This window comes from Fulmarus glacialis, unplaced genomic scaffold (assembly GCF_000690835.1).
Source record: "Fulmarus glacialis isolate BGI_N327 unplaced genomic scaffold, ASM69083v1 scaffold35590, whole genome shotgun sequence".
Classification (NCBI taxonomy): Eukaryota; Metazoa; Chordata; class Aves; order Procellariiformes; family Procellariidae; genus Fulmarus; species Fulmarus glacialis.
This window is the reverse complement of record NW_009187773.1, coordinates 36,174-59,155: the sequence shown is the minus strand read 5'-3', so window position 1 is coordinate 59,155 and position 22,982 is coordinate 36,174. Positions and strand designations below refer to the sequence as shown.

At 39.6% G+C, this 22,982-nt stretch overlaps 1 protein-coding gene across 1 annotated transcript in view; it reads right to left on the bottom strand.

The window, feature by feature from the left end:
- LOC104075688 (ceramide synthase 6-like) overlaps nucleotides 1-22,982 on the bottom strand; it is a gene marked incomplete at both ends in the record, with an annotated part of 37,581 nt that overhangs the window by 1,878 nt on the left and 12,721 nt on the right. The window contains 3 exon segments of the mRNA XM_009576274.1: nucleotides 2,436-2,564; nucleotides 9,358-9,450; nucleotides 13,681-13,731. Of these exon segments, the coding sequence (XP_009574569.1) occupies nucleotides 2,436-2,564; nucleotides 9,358-9,450; nucleotides 13,681-13,731 (273 nt within the window).

Below are 22,982 nucleotides of genomic sequence, written 5' to 3'. Positions count from 1 at the left end.
GAGTGTGTTATTGGATGGAATTGGGCCACCTAAGACAATACAACACAATTTTCAAAGCTTAAAAACCATGACTACAACTGAATAACACAGGTCTTCCAGATACTCTTACTAGTCTATTTAAATCCATTTATTTTACAGCGCAGCTATTTGCCTTGGTCTGAAGTGTCCATTCCCTGCTCTTTTAGAAAAGTGTGTTAGGAGATAGCTGGAACCTGACAGAAAGGATTCAGGTTGAACTGTCAGCTATGTGGGGCTCATACACCAGAAGCATACCAAATTGGCAACGACTCACATCCATACACTGGCATCAAAATTGTCAGAGTGTTCATTAATTGAAGCTGAAAAGTCTCAAGGTCCCCAAATAGGTGGGATTTTAAGTGCTTCAGCAGGTTAGGTTACAGTGTTTCCAATCCACAAGTTGTACTGCAGTGCAATGATACCCAAGACCCCTTAAACAACTTATCTGGGATTCTGAAAGTTGCCTCTCAGTAGAGATTCCAGCTTAAACTAATGCAATGGCTTCCTAGGCAAGCAAATGACTCTACATTTGGTCTGTCCTGCCGTGGCTAGGCTGCTTTGAGTATCCAAGATAACTTCCACTGAGACCTAAGAGAACAGCCATGTATTTCTGAAAAACCTGCTATGACTCTTCTGTACCTGCAGATGCCTTAAGACCTATGGAAAAAACTTCACCTCTGGTATTCCTACCAATTCATTTCTGCAATGAAAATAGCAAAAATGTTGCATTCCAGCTTTCCACTGGACATGTTTCATTATGAAATGGTAGGTGGAAAGAATCTAGTGGCCTCTGGAAATAGCTTTTAATTTTTACAAATATGTAATATATAAAACAGGTCAGGTGCACAACTGACCCATCATGGCAAGGTATTTCACCAGCTTCTTCTGCAGTTTGGTAATTTTCTTCCTCTGCACTGACTTCCCCCTCAGTAATGTCAGCAGCGTGTAGGAGTCCATCTTCTCTCTTACAGCACCGGGGCTGTGACCCACTGCCCTAGCAGAAGAAAGCCTGTTGAGTGAGTCGTAATGGCCCTCCTAGTAAATGCTTCTCAGGAGTTGTGATTCTCTTCCTTACACTTTAGACTGGCTTTAGTATTTCCAGTCATTGACTAGAAGGACCGCTAAAGTATGGGGAAGTATATTTGCTGAATATTTGCAAATCACGTGAGAATACCAGCAATTTCTCTTTGTCTTAGCCAGTGAATGAACAGAGGAATTGAGAAAAAACATGTTTCTCACTGTGTTTAAGGTAAGGTTTTAGCTAGCCTATAACAGCTGCTCTCCAGTGGTTTTATAGTTCCACAGGCACTGGTTTGATCTGGAATGAACACTGTCAACTACATCTGTCTGGTGGTAAGAAAAGAGGAATGAAGAAAGTTTGGGTGAACCCACAGCTAGCAGAATGGATCTACACACATTGCTAAAACAGAAAAATAAACTTGTAAAGATGTAATTATTTCTAACAGGAGAAATCCAGATTCTCTGTTGCTTTCTATCTCAGGCAGTCATGTACCTTCTAGATTAAAAAAAGATTAAAAAATAAAAACAAGTTTACAGCACTATTGATCAGAATGGCAAGATTTTGATTCTGCAATAGGTGACCACATATTCTTGCATAACAGGATCCCTGCAACTACTCTAGCAAAAAATAATTTCATACGAGATAGTTACTAACTTTGGTTTGATCTTGATGGAGAGTTCACAGACAGCCTGATCCCCGCACCACCCACAGCTGTCTAAAAACCGATGCAGATACAGGATGACAACATCTCTAAATTGCCGCTATGGAAGTTATAGACCATCTTGACTTAAAAGAATTTCTATCATCCCTTCTTCTCTAAAGCCAACTGTTTAATACTGGCATCTGGATGTGGAGGCACAGGAACCTGGAAAATCCTGGGGACCAGAGGTCAGCTCACTGCCCATGCACAGAACAGCCACTAAGTTGTCGAGCACCCTCTGCCCAGCAAAGCACAGCAGAATCAAACTGTGACACCTTGATTCTTTCGGACACAGGGTTCTTGACCCACACTTCAGAAGGGTCAAGAACCAGGAGGTTTTATCCCACACAGTCATCACTTTCCAGATTTTACAACTTTGAGCTTTTGACTTTAGCATGTTGTAATTAAAATCTGTGTGTAACCCTCCCTGGCATGCAATGCATTACCAAGATTCTGCTCTGCACAAGCAACTTAGCAAGGGATAAAACAGCCTGAAGTCACAAACATACACTGCTACAAGTGTCATATACTTCAGCAAGGAAATACACTATATTAATCAGCATTACCATCTTGAGCTGGCCTCTTTGCTTAAGAAATACTTGTTTTGCATAGCAAATAGATTCTACCTATTGACATGCTAGCTCTCAGAATAGTGAATACCACGTACAGACACTGATGATATATGTATTATCTCACCTCTAGGACAACATCAGCCGCATCATGGAGACATAAGGTCAAGGTTCCCACTCGTGTCAAATTGGTTACATATGAGAAGGTTATCAGGGTGACTGTTACAATGTGATGTGTAAACATGATGCCAAAATCCTAGAGCAGCAAGAAGCAGGGGAAAAAAAACCAAAAAACAATGAACCAAACAGTGAGATTCAGTACTCTTATACACAAATGGATGGGTGATTTTGAAACCCAGCATTATGGCTATGTTACATAAAGATCCTGCTACACAAGTGCATTAAATACCCTGCTATATATTTCACTTAGGCTGAATAAAATTATCACTGTACGTTAACCAAATGCAAAGAGATTATTGAAAGCTAGGCAATATCTACACTTCTCAGTTCATAGTAATTTAACCTAATGAAGTAAACATTTGTGGCTGAAGTTACTTTGAAAAGGCATATGTACATACAAATCAAATTACACCATACTTCTTATACACCAAGCAACTTATAATATGCAAAATAACGCACCATTCACAGGAGTTCAAATAGCTACAAAGGAATGGGAAACATTTCCACCGCACTCAGAGTTATTGACAGTCACCTGCCAAGCACAACTGAGACCTTTCACAGAGCTGAGAATCTCAGTTCCAGTTTTTTATTTGTTTGTTTTTAATGAAGCTGCTTTGTCTTCACACTGTAACAGGGTCAGAAAAGTCTTCAAATGAGCTGGTGCAGCTCCTCCTACTCAGATCTAATCTGCTGCCTCCCCAATGATGCAGGTTAGTTGGTCTCCAGATCAGTAACTCTGAGTTAGTTGGCCAGCAAGTAACTGTTACTATTGAAAAATACCAGGAGCGGTGAGGCTCCATCACATTCCCAGACACAAGCCAAGGGGCAGGCAAAGCAGAGAGAACAACCCGTCTGCCTGGCCTAGACTCCCAGACTGATTACTGAGAGAACAGGACCCGCAGAGATGAGACTCCTCTCTGCAAGGCACCAAGTCAGTCAAAAAGAAGTCTTGCTGGAGTTTGCTGAACTACCCGCACAGCTTTGAGAAAGTGGTATCAAAACCCCGAAGAAAAGGTCACAGGCATGATTTGACTGAGGAGTTTCTCCATGCACTGGGTGAGAGCTACCACAGCTCTCAGCAGATCTAGTGGCTCTCATGCAGGGCTGTCTGAAGGGAGAGATCCAGGCAGTCAGAAGCAGGGGCTCCTCCAGGCAGTCTGCTCACCAAGCATCTTGGGAGGTGGCATTTGGCTTTCTGGCAGCTTTCGTGGGCCAGTCCTGCTGAGCTGTGGTAGTCTTCAGCTAAGCGGCCCACAGCAGACAAACCAAAACTGAGACCCTGCAGCCTTTAGAGAGGCAGCACCTGGTTTGCAAAGGGACTGAAGGTACATGTGTTGGGCAGGAGGGCCCTACGGAAAATGCTGGTGAGCTCCCACTAACACAGGGTCAACTCCAGAAAAGCAGCAGCTACAGCGGATGACTGCTCTGTCTCTCCAATATTGGGAAGAGTAACTGCCCAGTGCCACCGTACCTCTCTTTGGGAATGCAGCAGGCATGTAGCAAGCACCAATGCTTTCAAAGATGTGCAGTGCCACTGCCTCTCAGTACCAGTATTTGGCTTCACTGTAATGTACACCTGGAGTCCATGGAAAAAACTGCAGCTTGAGCAGTCTCACTAACTGAATAGGGACAGGACCTCCTCCCAGCCTATCATTTTATGTTTAATGCTATCAGGTGCTACAAGGTCCTATTTCCTATGCATACTCATCAATGGGCATTGCCAGTATTGCCAACACAAAGCTGGGGGGGTGGAGGGAGGAGGGAGAAAAGAAAAAAAAAAAGACTAAAAGCAGAGAACCGTATCCTAGTTTGGTATACACCCAACATTTCTCAGCCAGGTTATTTGGTCCTCAGCAGTGTGGAGCACAACCAAATACATTCAGCAGTCATCTCAAGCCATTGCTTTAAATCCATTTTCTTAAAGCAGACTGAACAAAAAGAGAATTAAAGGCTGTTTCCCTTTCTAAGAGTCTTAAGGGAAAGCAGGGGTACAGCATCTCAGTCATTTCAGTAACTACAAACCCACACATGGGGACCATTTCACCATACCATAATCAAACCAGCAAAGCACCTACCTTATTCCCTGGGATTAGAAGTAAGCTACTAGCATTACTATATGGCCACACTGCAGCCTAGCTCTTCAATTGCTTCAGCTGCAAATGCTAACGCACTGTTCTTCATTTTCCTTCTAACTGCAATTATGTTAGCACATAGGTAGTCCAAACGGGGGAAGAAGCCAAGTAGAAAATTCTTGTCTGTTTTTATAGCTGACACATTCATGCTCTACAAATACGACATTTCTAGTCCCTCTTGGGAACTCTTCAAGGCAGTCCTGACAATATGTGTTATTCCTAAGCAGCCCTAATGCTCTCGGGCAGCAGTCTTCTGCACATCTGCATGAGACTTACAGAAATGCTGTCCAGGGAACTCCTTCTCTGACAATGTTCTTAAAAGAGATAGTTACCCGACTCTGCCAGCTCTGAAACGGAGATGCTGGACTGACCTACTGAAAATTGTTAGGAAAAAGTAGCAGTGATATAAATATGACTACTTTTGTTATTCTGGTCCTTTCTTTCCTGTTTATGACATTTCTTTACATCAGTAATTAATTCTATGCTTTGAAGATGCTACCTGTTAGATTTTAATTATACATAAGGGTAATGAATACATAAAAACTAATGGTACAAGTCCTCATAATGTCAAGTGGTACTTAACAGAAGAGCAGCTGTACAGGAATGGGCTTTTTCTTTTTTTAAATGTATTTCAAACTCTGTGTATGTTTGTGCAAGACACGTTTATTTACAGCAGATTTGTAGCCTCCAGTTGTAATTGCTGAAAGATATCATGTGCCTGTGTCAAGAAAATACATGGCTAAGAATAGGAGCAAGAACCTACTCCTGACACCATCAACGGGAAGAACACAGGGCAGACAATGGAGAAACCCCATGGGTCTCAACTTGTAGACAAGCCCTCTGGAATCAAGGCTTCTGCTACCCACGTTTGTTTAACATGACAAGCTTACTGACTAAACTGCCAAGTGGCTATGGAGCATTAGTGCCACTGAAGGGCAAAACATCGCCTTCATTAGTCACTGCAGCTTCTCGAAATGGGCTTCAACAAGGACGGGGAGTATCACCAGTTAAAGGTTTCAACCATTACAATTCTAGCAAAGGTCTGCAAAATGTACACAATCTAAATTCCTTTCCTCTGAAACAAAAGAAATCAGCTCTACGACTCTTTTTTTACTGAGTTTGAAGAAAGAGATCCAGGATCTAGATTCAGTGAAATACAGCATAAATTTTCTAGAATCAAAAGGGAACATTCAAGAAAATTAGCAGCTACAGATTATTTCATTTTGGGAATGAGTGAACTGTCATTTTTTAAAAAAGGTAAAACACAGAAGCTCTAGGAATTGCCAAATACTTGGAACTAAAAGGTCTGAATACACAGAAAGGTCTCCTAGGTCTTCTACAAACCTGTTAAAACACTGACCGAGTAGGAATTTTACACATTCCCTTAAATACACCGGTCAAATATTTTTCTATCAAACAATACTTCAGGTATCCAGAAAGCATGTAAATAAGCTTCACTGCTTTTAAAACTCATCAGGGGCTTGTGAGAGTAACAAAGTTCCCTGATCTAATTTTTTTTTCTATGTTTTACAAAAGAGGAGTATGGGAAGCTGGATAGAGATGATAAAAAACCAAATCATACTAGGTTGCAGTCTTTGAAAATAAAAACCCTTAAGGGTAGAACATCATTACAGCAACATAGTAGATATTTATGAAGCAAACAATATGCCATTATAAAACTATAAAAGTTAATCTACTTAGTTCGCTGCCTTAATGCCAATAGTAGATATGTGCAACAGCCTAAATAGTTTGCTCACACCTCTTCAGCCAGGCAAAGATAAGCTGGTGGAATTTATAACACCTAAATAAAGACAAACAGGTATTTGAAAGTCAGCAAACCAATTGGAAGTAATTTTAAAGTCATGAATTTGCTATTAGAGAAGAATAAAACGGAGATGGAAACAGCAAGTACATTCCTCTTCAGGTACAGCGAGTAAAACACCAGTGCTGGAGTTAAGCCAGTGCCAAGTGCTGGTGCTTTCAGAGAAGACCTACCGTATCTCACCTTGAGAGAAACCCAGCTACATAAAAGGGGTTGGCTGAATTCCTGCAGTGCATGAGGCTGCCAGGGCACTTTTGATCATCCCAGACTACAACACAGCCACTGCTGAATTTAAAGTATCTAAAATGATAGCCAAGACTTAGATAGAAGTATTCCTCTCACTGTAACATGCAAACATCAACAGGTTTCTCAGGCTGAGAACTGTTAATCTGCTCTGTATAAGCTGTCATGAAGTATTACAATAGCACCTAATATTAGCTGGCAAACTTCCTGCTTCTTCCAGTTAAACAGAGCCTTATTTCACATGGGTACCATTTCACACATTGCATATTGGGTACTTTAAGAGGTTTCCACATTTTTTAAACTAAACCCGCTCTTTAAAAGAGAACTATTATGGGGCTGCAAGAGCTAGTGTCTCTGACAAGCTTGTATTACTTTTTGTCAACTACTGTAAGCTCTCAGTGCTAACATTTTTCAACTCATGGGTTTCCTTGACAGCTTGCACTTGCCCCTGGCCACAGAACAGTTTTTACTGTGTGACATCAGCACACAGCTGCATTTCTCCAGTCTGATCTTCCTAGTTATCATTTTTGCTTACACTACAAAAAGAACTGTCTCCACACTCCAAATTGGTCAGTGATCTAATAGGTTATTTACAAATATGGCATCTCTACTGTCTCCTGCAGGGTGCTTATAAAGAAAGGCTTTTGATTGCTATCATCGCACTGCAGATACTGTGCTCCTGCTCTCTGCTGGACACTGGATGTTCTCAGGCACAGCAGATGCATGGGACACTGCTTTAACCTGGTGCTCTGGGTTCAAGCACTTCAAATCTGTGGCAGGGGTGTTACTTAGCTGTTAGGGATCCACTTCCCCACCTCCATCTCCCATTCCATTTCCACAGTAAGCTGCTGCAAAGTCTTCCTGATAACAAGTACAAGTCATTTATATGTAACTGAGCAACAGACTTGCAAAAGATTGTTTACTTGCACCTGTACTATGGCTTTAGCTCTGTGCTCAGCTCACCAATGGGAACAAACTCTCCAAGTCATGAGGGAAAAAGCTATAGCATTTACTCATGAGATGTATTAAATGAGAAAGGTGTTTACTGACCCTCCCAATGGCCCTTTTCAGAAGTGCTGAACCTAGATGCTGCTCAGGTAGCCTCCAATTACTTTTCACATGAGCAAAGCAACTAGTCAGGAATCAATTAAATATTCTTTAAAGATGTATTGTACTGCAAAATTGCAGTACTGTTGCAATTGCAATGCTGTTACATTTTCCTCTCCCTCAAGAAGTACACAAAGAAAATAAAATATAACCAATGGCACAGTGCAGAGGGCTGAATAGGAATGTAGGGGGACAACATATTTCTGCAGCAATAACCTGAACAATTCTGTAACACTGCTGCAGAGGTTTGGCTTTGCTTGATATATTGACAAATGGCTATTCAGTATTGCTGGGACCTGCAGCTTATGTGTATTAGTCAATGTTACTCTTTATTTCAATTCATCTCCACTATCATACAGCTCTGTTGAGCGCTGTTTTTCTGCATCTCTGTTTTCTGAAACAGTGAAGTTGTACTCATTTCAAGCTCATGATTAACAGAATGTTTAGCATCTACAGACAATGCAAGCAAGGGATGTACATATATTCATCCTAAATTGGTTGTTTTGTTTACAATTTACCCTCCAATATAGATTTAAAATTTGTGGATGTATTCTTGAGATTTCTACTTCTGGAAAAACTTGGAAATTCAAATAGAGGGGTGTTTTTCTATATACATAGCTCTGACACAAGACTCCCAGGAGCACACTGTGGTTCCAAACAGCAGATAAATTTATTCAGGACATACTGGATCCTTCATTTACTCTTTTCAGAGTTATGCTCCTGCTAAAATTCTAGTAAACAGGGATTCTTCCATTAGCACAGCCACAATCACTTAATTAAATGACAGCAGAAGGAGGCACATAAAAATATTTTAAAATCGTTCCAAACTTTTTAAACAAATAATTTTGCAACATTAAAAAACCCTGCAAGAATAGTTCAATGGACTGTTATTATAGAATGACTGTTGTGCTGCCTGTTGTCCTCGGAGGAGAGAACTTGGATGAAGGAATATGGAACAGGTTGCTACTGATACTGGAAAAATGTTTTTATCTGGCCAGAGTTTTATTTTCTTGATTAATAGCCCTTTAATATCAATGCTCAACTACTTGACATTTCATAACTGTAAAGGTAAGATTAAATGTAACATCACTTTTTAATATTAAATGTGTCCCTGTTTTTACCATCCCTTCGTAGAATAAATTGAAAGCCCTCATAAATCTTACCAAAGTAATGCTGTGAATTTATGAGGCAGTCTTGCTCTGTCATTGATATTTCATCATTTAACTCTTAGAAGAAACAGTACATCTACTAGTTACTATATGTTCAGTTCCATTCAAGTCACTGTATGAGATCAGAAGGTTTTTTTGGCTGATGCTATTTCCCCTTGAATATTTGATTACTTCAGGCTCTTCTTCCCCATGTGCAGAAAAATCCTACATCATAGTAACAAGGAATAGAGTAAGACAAGCACTTCAACACCAGTTTCTCAGTGACGAATATCTGCAAGAGGTGGTGACTAGAAAGAACTGTATTTCCAGTTCACTGCACAGGTAATACAGGTATTCCTCAAGTCAAGAAAAATATGTGCTTAAAGCTTTCATTGTTTTTAGTCTCATTGTTCTTACCTTTCGTTTGATGTCAATGAATTGAGAAAACATTAAGGACCAGTAGAATGACAATTCAACTATGTAGTAATAATGAAGGTCAGGCATCAGTGGCTGAAAGATGGAGATGAGAAAAGGTTAATAGAGTCTAACTGACATTACAGGCAGCTGTCTATAGGAGACATGTTTAATTACAGGGGGATTACTGAATTATACATAAGCATCCTATGTAAGAAAAATTATGATGGTTGCCTCTTTCAAACTTTGATGGCTCTGGAAAAATAAAGCTCCCCAACCTACCCTCCTCTTAAGTTTTAATCTTGACAGTATTGTAATATTGTAATACCAAAAAATTATGATGTTGTCTGTTCGGAACCTAGAACAAACTAAATTCTGAGTACTCCTAAGTCTGTTTTGAAAGATCACTTGAAACATCTTGCTGTACATCAGTAATGTGGGTTTAAAGCAAAGCAAAAGAAACAATGCTAGAGCAGATTAGAGAAAAATAATGCCACTATACAATCTCATCTCATGATGAAAATGTTGTGAGCTTTAAACAGGATTCTTTCTAACATAAAGCCTACTTTTAAAGAGCTTAACCGTTTTCTGGGAACATGTTAACATTTGGAAAGAAGAAAATAAAATAAATTTATCCAGGCATCCTGCTTGATATACAACATCATTACACAGATGTTTAAAAGTAAAAGAAATAAAAATAACAAAACACAGGAACTTATGCACAACCAAAACCAACCTGCGGCAACTTGAAAGAAGGTAACTGGTGGCACACACAGGCTGTTTAGCTCCCAGCCTAAGAGAGCCAATCCTAGTAGCTACTCTAATTTCCACGCGATTGTGCCTCCCTGCTAGTCATGTCTTCCATCGCAGTGATAGAGAGGGGCACTGGCACAGGAGAAGCTCCTGAGGACATCTCCTGAGGGATTAGATGAACCATCTCTAGAGCAGTTTGCGCTGGCACAACCATGCACCCAAGCAGGGTATGAGCTATTGCCATTGGCAAGAGGCTTTTCAGTTTAATCTTTTATTCCCATTCCCTTTTGCAGACCAGTTCTTTGCAGCTGAAAAACAGTCAGTAAGTGCCCACTGAATGCTCTTTGTAGGTTATTTAAATATAGACATATGCTTATGCTTTATGAAAAATGTGTACACTCAAAATCAATCTTTTAAAGCCATTTCTTGGGCCAATATAGTCCTTTTCTGATTTAGTGAGACTGCCAGTAAGCTTTTAATTAGGTGTAATTAAAAAAATGGAAGAGAACATGAGCTAGCAATGAACTGCAACTATTATACTCATTATTGCAAAAGAACTCACTGGGAAAATTTCTAGTAAAACAATTAAGATTGTCAGCTGCTTTATTAACAATTGCATTAGTATTTCTAAACCTATATATGATGATAAAGAAGGGGGATTCTAAAGATATCATAGTTTCCCTCCATGAAAGGATCAATAGTGTGTGTTTAACCTAGTCTAAATGTTACGTTTCAGTTCTCTATAGACTTCAGTAGGACTATTCTGTGCTTATGGGTAGAGTTGTCACCCAAATGATCCATTTGACTGTATCTACAGCTGGATTTCTGCAATGCTGTGTTGAGTAACTTACAAAGAATTTGTAGCAAATAAGAGATTAGAAATTTTATCTAGTTAAGAAAAAAAACCCAAACCAAATTGAAAACCCAGTACTTAATCCTGATTAGCACCCAGTAGACATTTATCTCCGAGACAATGATTTAGATAATGACTTTTACTTGATGATTTGCTTTCTGTTGGACCCTCTCCACTAGTAGCATGATTTTTAGATATAGTAAGTTCAGTTGCCTCCCTCTAAAAGTTGTAACTAACTTTCTGGATGACCTTGTTCTTCTGATGTCTGGTAAATATATGTTCTTTAACCAGTAGGATTCGTGGTCTTACGTCATAAGTAAATCTCTTCTTGCATGTAATAACACAAAAATAGTAGAAAACAGGACTGAAAGGCACCAGTGACTGCAGCCATATCAATTCTGACAAATGATTGTTCCTAAAATCCCTGAGGGAGGAAGATTCAACACTTCCCCCATTCAATTTCTTCTGCTACTTCCCTAACATTCAGTTCACCCTCCAGTCCTTAGGTGGAATTTAAGTCATTACTTCTTCTGAGCCCAAATGACCAAATTCCTTCAACCTTTCTCAGATCAAGATTTCTGATCATTCTGGCTGAATTACCTCCACTGAACTATCTCCAACAGGCACACAACCTTCAAGAACAGTAGCACCCAAACCTAAACACAGTTCTCCTGTTCAGGCTGTCCAGGGCTGTTCATTGTCACAGGCAATTCATGCGTCTTTCAGACAATACTCTTCTTCATACTTTACAGTCTGGCAATGAGGGTTTTTTTCTGCTCCCTGTCCTTCAGGAAAAAAAAAAGGCAAAAAAAAAAAAAAAGGCAAAAAAAAAAAAGAAAAAAAAAAAAAAAAGGAAAAAAAAAAAAAAAAAGGCAAAAAAAAAAAAAGGCAAAAAAAAAAAAAGGCAAAAAAAAAGCAATATACTCTAGACAGGTTAGACTCTTTAAATTGCAAACTCTTTGCTGGAGCTTTTGGAATTCAGTGTCAATTATATTTGGATAGCAGCTAACACAACATCTCAATGATTCCTACTGAGACTCCTGGATGCTGAATTTTTTTTTTTTTTTTTTAAAAAAAGGCATTTTAAAGAAGCTCAGGTTTAGAATTAGAATTCAGACTAATTAAAAAAGCTACCAAAAGTTATCCTCAAAAGTTATTAAAAATTTGGAAGACGGTCTTACTAGGTCACATTTGAAACATTTGTTACCTCTGATTTATAACAAAAGGAAAAATTATACTTCACAACTGTAATCTCTTGTTCCCTCCTATTATACAAAGGGTATTAAGGAAACAGATGGCTCTTAGCTTTCCCAAAAGGGTTTCCAAAGTCCATTCCTAGTGCATCTATATGATGATACTCTTTCCTCGAAAGGGCTACCTTACTGTTATTATTAATAATAATAAAAGGGTGCATTTAATTAATTCACTGATCCTCACAACATCCATGTTGAAAGTTACTTCTATCAGACCAGAGGGCAAAATGAGGCAGTGGTACAGCCAAGGCAGAGTTCAGGAGTTATCTTTTCTGAAAAATACATTGAATCCTTTAGAGTAGGTTGACTGCTCTGTTTAAATACATCCCATACTTTAACAACTATGTCCAGTAGCACAAACTAATGGAAAGCACAGGAGAGGTTTCTCAAAGCTCTTTGGGTATGCAAACTTTGGAAGCCACTGTTCAATCAGATAATAATGATAGATAAAATTTCTACCCTTCTCCTTTCACTTGTTCTGCTCCTTCTTCCCCTGGCAGAGAATAGTTTCTGGAGTTGTAGGGCTATACTTAATCCTGGTGTTACTGCACACCTGCACACCATTGACGCAACTGTGCTACTCTGAAAGATGTCCAGAACTTGGACCTAGGAATTAAATATTCCTGGAACTAGTTAAAACCTTAGCAGTGCAGTAAGGAATAAATATACTGCTATTGTTCTTCTGAAGATTGTTTTAAGGAAATCAAATTTCAAACTTGAGCAAAATTTTTTTTGAGGACTGAAAGAGGGAATGAATGCAGCAGGACACAACCTGAAAGCGCATTTTTACTTTAACGGTGGCATTCTTCTTCTTAGTAAAGGAGATAAATGACTTAAGCCTTTTCTTTGAAGTTATAAACTTTGACCTAGAACAGAGAGAAAGGCTGATGCTTTTTGAATCCATGAAAATACAGACATTGCTGAAAATAAAGACTTGAAACCATTCTCAATTATCTCATTAATTTTACCTTCTTTCTTTGTAAGCTTCCATGAGGCCAGGACTGGATAGCCTCTATTTAAGTACCTAAAGGAGAAACCTACCTTTTCTCTTTAGTCTCCTCTTTGATCACACCAATTGACAGGGATTAAGTCTCACCCTGTATGCAGTATAACAACTATAAGAACTATACTGGTTTTTCCCAATCTGCTGAATCCGATGCTTTGCTAAAACTTTCAGTATTCTCAGAAATTTGTAAAAAATGACCATCCTACCGCTGTTGCACGTCTGCTTTCACAGTTAGATTTCCCAGATCTGTTTTCAGATCCTGTGCTTCATCTCAACACAGGTGTGATGGCTATATGTATCTTTCCCATCTTGAACTCATGCAAGATGGGGAGCATCTAGGAATATTCTGAAATGCCAAGTAGCCCGTTCACACTAAGATATTGACACTAAGCTCCACCATAACAAAAACAGAAATCTGCAGAGGCGTCATGTTTGTTTTTAGGCAGCACTGTAACTTTTACCTGATATGGATACCCATTCCAGCACTGTCTGGTATTCCAGAGCCAGGGTGTCTGAGAGAAAAAGGAGAAGAAAAAAAAAAAAGTCTGTACACAACATTTTGGGCAACGTAAATGTATATGGTTAACACAAGTGAAGGACAAAACTACAGAAACAGCTTAAAATTTGCAATTTTTGATAGAGGCTATGAAAACTGTATACAACAAGGAGACTCCTCAAAGTTTCACAGCATGAATTAGAGCAACCTGCCTGTTCACAGAGATTTTTGGTTGGTGCACCATGACCTTATACAAATAGCTTTTGCAGGAGTGCAGGCTGAACATAATCAGCTTGTGCTCAGGCGGTCAGATCTCACATTACCTTCTCAATAGCACAGAAAATCTTGACCCTAGGATGCTCAAATATTTTAAAGAACGTCCCTTGCATCTGCTGTTACATATAAGCATCCTTCCATACAGGATCCATCCTTCATCCCAGACACATCAGCTCAAGATAGCAAATCATACCTTTTGCTTTCCTGGCTGAAGACACGACTGTCCAGAGATGATAGATCTTGCTATCACACGGAAAATACTCTGATATCTTAGGGCAACATGAAAGGTGCCAGAGCAAATTTATTGTAGCATGCATCTACAGACTCTTGCATTGCAAAAAGCTGGGCAAACTGAAAGACTTGGGGACATGCAGCTCTGTTATGCTTCCTGTTTTTTTGCTGCTTGCACAAGATTTACGTGATTATTTCCCTTTCAATGCCACAAGAGAGCCTTTTAAATCTTTTCTTGCAAGCAGGTTGTTTCTTTCAGAGTTCTTTAGTTTTTACCTCCTTTTCTGTGCAACTAAATGGACTCAAGATAGAAAATACCATATGGGCAAGCAATTCTACCCAACATACTCAACCATTAAGTATTTCCACATTGGTAATAAGAACATGACCAAATCAACAGCTACCAAGCAGCCAAACTTCCCTTTTTGTGCATGAGCAGGAACAACTCCTTTCAGATATGCATGTCTTGCAATGCACAGCTGCATCTCAGGTTCTGGCAGCATCTGGACTTTGAGAAGCACATGTCTATAGTACAAGTACCTACCCACTGGGTATCTCTCTAAAAACATGAAAGAAAACTGTGGATTTAAGATCTTTGTGCAACTCCTTTACATAACCTTAACTGCTCTACATCCAAGTATAAAGGGGGCAGAACATTATTAGTAGGTCTCCTAGATTAAGGCATGCATACCCTTACAGCATTAAGTGCTTCCACTAAATTACATTTTTTCAAATAAATATCCATCGCATGAGAGATGGCATTTTCTTGTTTTCACCATCAGGTGGAGCAGTTCAACTCAGGCAAAGCATAATAACAAACTCATCCAAAATACAATGGGTGAGCGTCAAACTAAGTAAAATGAACACTAAGCAGAATGTTAAAGCCCCAGGCTGAGAATCAGGCTAGTAAAGTCTTTATAAGTAGGAAGGATTTGTACCATATCAAAAGACAGCATAAATACTAGTCAGAATTATAGCCCAATTCCCAATGATACTTAAGTTCTAATTGTGCTTTGTCTTACAGAAGGTTCTTATAGCCTTTGTTGGTTAACAGTGATGTAATATGATTACTAAAGGTTCTTCCTAGTTTTTTGAATGTGTCCTTCACATGGAAAATAAGATAAAATAAAACTTGCACACCCATATCCCCAATGCTCCTGAAACGGAAAGCAATAATTCTTACAGTAAGCTGAGCAGTATACCAACATTTAAAGTAACAGACCTCCTAGAGTTTCTGATATGCCTCTCACAAGGATGCTGTAAAATGATTAAAATCCACCCAAACTTCTCCTTCTCTCTATTAGGAATAATTACTTCATGCAAGCAATTTATTTGTTCAAACATCTCCACAGTAGTTACTGTGCTAAGTGAGTCCTCCTCATTTCATGCAACAAAAAAAGGTCTTTGGGAACAGCCACAGCCCCTCTGCAATTGTTACTAATATACAGAATCTAAAATATTTCTGTCTGACAGCTGCCTAAATTAGATCCATCCAAATATTGTAGGATAATTCATAGTTTTAGCCAGGTGTGAAAAGCTGTAACTATCTTTCATCAAGAGATAAGAGATGCTTCCTACCCAATTATTTTGCTACTTAAATTACAGGTGCTAGCAAAAAATGCACATTTTTCTCTTTCAAATATTATGGCATCTTCAGGCTTCTTCAGAGAGATGCCTGCTGTAGGAGCTGCAGATACGAAGGTTTATGTGCAATTAATATGCTGAATGCTAAATAAAATAGGCCTCACTGGAGGAACCCATAATCACAAAGTCTGAAAGGATACCACAAACTGACAAACAATATAATACATGCATTAAGCCTCAAAGACCAATACATTGCAGAATATCTGCCTCTTCTGAGCCACATAAGGCTCAGAAAGCCACGCTGCCATCTCAAACAAAATGCTTCTGAGTAGCTGTTTGGAAACCTAATGGATCCTATGTGGGCAACAGTGGCTAACACAGCAGGGCACCTACACAAACAGCAGGGCACCTACACAACCTTCTTGCCCCTTTTTCCTCCTCAGTCTCCCCCTCCCCTTGACTTGCCTTGGCATCTCTAAGTTGACTCTAACAGTTGTAGCAGCAGGGGACTTTGGTTATGCTTGCCCTGGAAGGTTTAGGGAAGAGGTAGAGAAAGAGCTTGGTTTAAGCACAGCCTTACCCTCTGACCTCCACAATGAACACAGTCCTAGACTGAACCTAACTTCTCCATGTAGACCATGGTTATAGTTGGAGCAAGAAGCATCCTCTGTGGGATACAACTGTGGGCTACTCTGTGCAGGCTTCAGCAAGAAGGAGGGAATCCTAAAAAAGCCCACATAGTCTGCAGTGACACCTAGACACAGCGGTGAAGGGTGGATTTATCAGAAAGATCCTAATACTGGCATTCTCGGGGCTCAGCTGAGCCCCGTATGTGCTCACACGATATGTCTGTGAACTTCCTCACACCAGGCAAGCTCACCACGGAGCAGAGCCCAGCCCTTCCTGAAAAGTCCCATGATGGACGGGGAGAAAAGGTCAGTGACTTGGCTTTGCACAGATCCTTTTTTGATGAACATAAAAAGTGTGCTACTGTTTCCACTGCCTGTTGAATACCCAAATTCCCATTTTACTTCTTGTTCTTGGTATATAATTCTGAGGAAGGGAGGAACCTGAGGGGACTGGAGAAGAGAGGAAATGCAAAGATCCTGGTAACAAAAAGGCATCCTTAAGTTGGAAACAGAATACTAAAAACTTCAGTACCAATTATGTCAGGCACAAAGCACCAGCCCTACAGTGCTGACACCCTCCCTTAACAGAACATAAAGGAGTTCAGATGGAAACTTAAGCTTTACCACACTTTGGTGCAGTGCCTAATCAGTGCAGTATCAATGACAGAGGAGGATGATAAACAGCTGTTGAATGTGCTGTCATTTACACTATTAAGGAACAAATCTCTATTATTTTCGTTTCCTTACAGGAATATCTGTCAAAAGCTTCATCAAACCTCTCTTCAAGTCTGTGATTGAAGGGAGTAATTTTAAAGAACTCCTTCAGAAATAAAACTTCTCTTGAGACAAGGGAATGACTGAGGATTTGGAAAAAAAAAAAGAACAAATTATCTGAGATGTCTGCATACTTAGCCAGAAGCCTCAGGTTGTTTTGCATCCGTTGTCCCACTCACTTATTCTTAGAGAAAACTTCTAATTGGGCCCTGGCTTTCAGAAGCCCCAAAGCAATGAAAATCTGCATGTCTTGCTCAAAGTGCTGCTAGTACCTAGCATGTGAAAGGTCAGTTTTGATAGTAAATGGAGGAAAAAAAAATAGTAGTACAATAAAAATCCTTCCATTTGTGATCTGTTCCCTAGACAGCTGATTTAGCTGAAAGGTATTTTTGTGTGTATTTTATCAGGGAGGCAATAGATGTACCTGATGAAGTATTATTCTAAAATAACAAGGTAAATTTTGGTTCATCATACAGTAATAAAAATAACCAAGGATAGTCCTCTCTCATCCATATGTACCCAGCAGAACCCACTGAGTACAGGAAACACACAAAGGCCACAGGCTAGGTTCTCACAGACAAGAGCTGTACATGTCATGAGCCAGCACTCTCCCATACTGTCAGCAAGCCAGCCATCAGATGTGTGTGTATCAGGCATGTCAAGCGTGTAAGCGAATTCCACACACATTTTACAGATTCAGCTTGTGTCTGTAAATATAAATATGTATACATGTAGGTCACATAAATTTGCAAAATAACTGCTTTTGGGCAGCTAAAGTTACTTCCAGAGTTCGTCTCACTGCAAGTTGCTGTATCAGCAACTGAGTAATTTTTCCCTGTACCCAGCACAACTAGAAACCCCAATATGCAAGTTGTACCCACAAGCGCTGGTGTTGCTTTGCCCTTGGAAGCATGAGCCTATGGATAACAAGGGATGTGCAAAAAATGAATACAGTGCTGCTGGCACTCATTTTTAGTTTCCGTAGTCCATAAACTTGAAACAAGTAACATATTGAAGAAACACTTCCAGAAGTACATCACTAAGCCTCATGACAGCAAAACCCAGCTCTCCACAGAGCAGCTTCTGCCCTAGCAGTTTGGAGTATTAGACAGAGCTGTTACACACCTGATTTACTCTTGACCACACAGGCATGTTGTAACTCCCAAAGGGATTCTTCCTAAATTCCCAGCTAAGCAAGAAAAATCTTCTGACTTTTCCAGCAGATAAAGAAACACAATGTGCCTGCTGTTTTTATTAGAACACAGCATGTAAAAATCCAGGAACATCATGACAGAATCCCCACATCTCACAAAAGCCTATTTATGCTTAAAAACACATTTCAAACCAAAATGAGACATCCTCAGTCCAAAAAAAAGATTTTAAGTTGCTTTTGAAATTAGAAAACTTTTGATCCTATAAAACAAAACCAGCACAATACAGAAATCCTGAGCATTCACTGTGTATATGCTCATTACTCTGCAATCTCAAAAGGCCAAGATTTTATCTGACTTGGTTAATGTATTTGGATACAGCTTTACGTAATTTGTCTCCGACAGCTACAAGCAATATTAAGTGGAACAGAAATTAGCACTATTAATTAAAGTCAAGATAATACATACTTTTGGCAAAGTTCTACCCACCTCATTTATTTTGGGCTGATACAGGCAAAGATGTCTCACAGCATTTGTATCTCTACTTGCATCAAGCTAGAGCAGGTCCTTGCTCTTCATGGAAACAAGAGGTACAACTAAGGCCACAAGATTTCCTCTTGATTAGTGCTTACTTTAGCCCCCCAAATGCTGTGTGCAATTTGTTCTTACCTCTAGACCTAACGTTCGCTGTCTGATACACACGTATGACATATGACATATACATACTCTTTTTCTCAACAGCAGCTGCCTTCTCCCACCGCAGGCAGAACACCATCTCCTGCTCGTGTGGACCGATACCTCGCCATATTCTGAGCTTTACAGTTTATCTACCTAAAAGTGCAATTATAACAGCAGGGGAGGAGGAGACTACAATCTTTCTGTTGACTGCAAAATATAGAAATATTTAACACTTTCCACCTCTTTTTTATTATCCAGGAACTGAAAATTACAGGCTTTTAGTGAACAGCACCTTTCATAACATCAGCAGAAGGACAATTATTCATAATTAACAGTTGTTTTGGGATGTGGGTTGTGGGGTTTTTTTTGCATTTGATCTTCTACATGCTTAAATTAAATAGTATCTCAATGTTCACTTTTTTCCCAACTATGGCTAGGGATTATAGCAATTTTTTCTTTTTCAATATATTAATAAGCATTCCTCTTGCATATAACTTGGTTGAATAAGCACTTGCTTAGAGGGGAATTACTTAAATTGCTTGCTTGCTTTTTCTTTCTGCAACACCTGCATCCTCTTGGCATGGTATGCTGAATGGCTGCTGACATTGGAGAGAAAGTCAGATTACCAGGCAGCACAAAAAGGCATCCTTCTATAGTTTCCCATGCCAGGGGCTCTATGTTCTACTGTAAACATGACTCCACCTATGTATGGTAAAACCAAGGGATTTTTCAGTAAATTAATCTCTTAGATGCAAATTCCACAGGGACCCTGGGTTTCCTTCCCCACCTTCTTACTTGGCTCAATGGGGATCAGTATAAGCGTAGACTACTACAGCCTTTGTCTCCTAAGGAGAGTATATATCCATGAAAACATTTGCTTCTGCATATAATGTACAAACTAATACACTTTTTTTCCTCCTAACTACAGAAAAACTCCTTGGTATTAATTATTGTAAAACAAGTCACAGTTTTACAAGTCACAGAAAGTGACCTTCCTTTTTCCACAAGTATCACTATTTTGCAGCATTTTTATCTCCCGCAGAAAGAGAATGAAACTCTTCCTCATTTTCCTTCATTTTTAGAAGATGATTTATAAAGGAACAACTAGAATGTTCCAAGTCAGCTTTTCAAAGTTTCCATCATCTTCCACTAAGTTCGCCTAGCCTCCAAGGACATCAGATTTATGATGTCTTGGAAACTTTCTCTGATTACCTAGAAATGTGTTTTTTTCTTGTTGTCTTCCAAAAAATGACCCTGCATAAGACAGGATCTGAACCACATTAACATCATCCCTTGCTATTGTTGTATTTATTTTGCTACTACTTAAGCATTTCTCATACTCAAGTCTCACTGATTTAAAAAAATACATCAGACAGTTTCCAGTCTCCACTGGCCACCTGTGACAGGTACTGAGGCCACAACCTTAGCAGCCGACGATGCCAACAGCACTGGCTGGTATTGTTTACAGCAGGGTGAACTGCGGAATAAACTGACTCTTTGCAAGCACCAGTGTTTAGTCACCCACACATCAAAATTAAGTATACTTCCCTCTACCCAGAAAATCACTAAGTTCTGACAAAACACCATGCTGGGAACACAGAAAACTCAGCAAAATGACAAAATCCGTGGCTACTATTTTGCATCAACTTCTGCGTGTTCTTCCTTACAGTGACTGATGATTTGGTTGGGGATGCAGTTGCTTCTCACACCAGGAATAGCATTTTCATAAATTCTTCACAGACCCAAGCAGTCATTCATATTTCTTGGCACAGCTGACAATAGAAGTGAAGACAATGCGACACATTGCCAATGAACTTCCTGAGGTTCTCTTCTCATATGTTGTGACTAAGCACGTTGTTACAAGTTTCTGCAGAACTCTTTTTCTCTAGAGCTTAGTGTTTTGTGTCTGCAGAAACAAGGTGTTAGGGGGAAAATGCTTTTGCAATGAAAAGTGCTCAGCCTTTCCTCTCAGCAATCTGCACTGCTGATTTCCAAACATAATTAAAAATGATACTTCTACTAATCGGAAACTATAAAATATACGGAAGGACACATAAAAGGCCAAGATTAACAACAATCACTGGAAGATGCACTTGACATTTCAAATGCAAATATATATGTGTGTGCACAAAAATATTTTTAGAAAAAACATGAATTCAGGTTTGGATTTATTTACATAAAATGATCACCGGAAAGGCAGAGTAAGCTCCATGCACCACACACATCCACTTTTCCCTTTAAAAACTATGATGCACAGAGACATGGTGTTTATGTCTTGTGCTGATAGACGCGTAATTTCAACTTCCCAATGATGTGGAAAATGAAGATGGCAAAAGGAACAGATAATCCTAGAGAATCTGGAAGGGTCTTAATATTGAAGCATTGCATGCATTGAACAGAAGTGAAGAACACTCCAGCTGGAGAAGCTGGCGGCTGTAGCATCTCCTCCCCCAGCTCTGACCAGCCAGCCACCAGTCCCCTTGCCAAGACCAGCTGTCAAAAGACTTGCTCTCATGTGCGCACCTTCTTCCTCTGACACTCCCCCTGCTAGTTGCTTTGTAGTAAGCAAAACTTTTTAAAACTTTTGCCTTCATGTGTAATGGTAACATTTTCAAGGACTGTTTTGTCATGAGCAAGTTGGGCAGCCAGTGGTGCTATGACAGTTTAGAGCAGCTAAAGGTCTATTTATATAAAATATTCTAGAAGTCTGGCTAAAGTTCCTATTCATTTGCAGGTAACAGGTTTCCCAGCAACACTACTCAATGTATTTTGTAGTCACCCTATCTGCATGGTAAGAGGAGTGCATAAATAGTAGTGGACACATTCAGCCGAGCACTCCAGATGCCTGATAATGCTTTGGTGAAGCAAAGCAGCTGTAAACCCATTAGCTTTACAGCTGCCTTCTATTTTTTGATCACAGAGCCAGACCACATCAATTAGTCTAGAATTTGCATCTAAAAGGATATTGATAAATTTATTTTATTAAAACAGACTTACACAACTGTAGGTCTGGAATTAGCTTGTAAAGAGTGTGCTGAGGTTTACACTTGGCAAACCACACCTTGATAGGAGGGTGACCTGTATAAAATTATACCTTTAAGAGACCAGCAAAAATCCCAAGAGCAAATTACTAAAAAAAAAAAATAGGGCAGTTCACCCCTGGTAGATCACTGCAGAGCTGCGTGATTTCAGAGCACTCCTCATTCTTCTACAGGATGCAGGTTCAACAAAGCTCCAGGGTTTTCAGCGCTCTGTGCTCTGATACTACGGTTACTCAAAGGCATACAGGAAAGTGGTTAATAATTAAACTCATCATTACATATCTACTTTCTGTAATTATAGCTCCTATCTGTGGCTGCTCTGCCTGAAGAGTGCATCTGTCTGACTTTGGCCAGCCACTGACTTCCATGCCATGTGCTGATGGGAAGTGTTCACCACGTCCTTCGTAGTCCTCACGCTGCTTTCCTTTGTAGAATTCACCATGTGCCATAAGGGCTTGCTTCACTGACATATAATATGCTCCATCACTGCATGCAGCTCACAAAGGGAGACAGGGTCAATTTTTAATAATAACAAAACAACAATTCCTTACTAAGTGAGCACAGAGGTACAATTTCACGCACAAAACCAGATGTTTAAGACTGTGGTATTTATGAACCTACATTGCCTACTGGAAAAAAGTTGTCTAGAGAAAAACCAAACAAAAGCCCCCTCCACCTTCCACTCCCTCCAACTGCTCTGTTTTGCTGTACCTTTGTACAGGCACATTGCAGCAAGGTCTCAAAATCATCCCTGACAGTCTGAAAATTAGAAAGTTACTGCAACTGCAGAATTTTTAATAGGAAATATAGGATTTCTCTAGTTCACAGGGCCAAGATTTATCCCCAGAGATGCAAGAGTGTGTTTGAATCACACGGTGCCATTACAGGCAGCTGGTGAGGAAG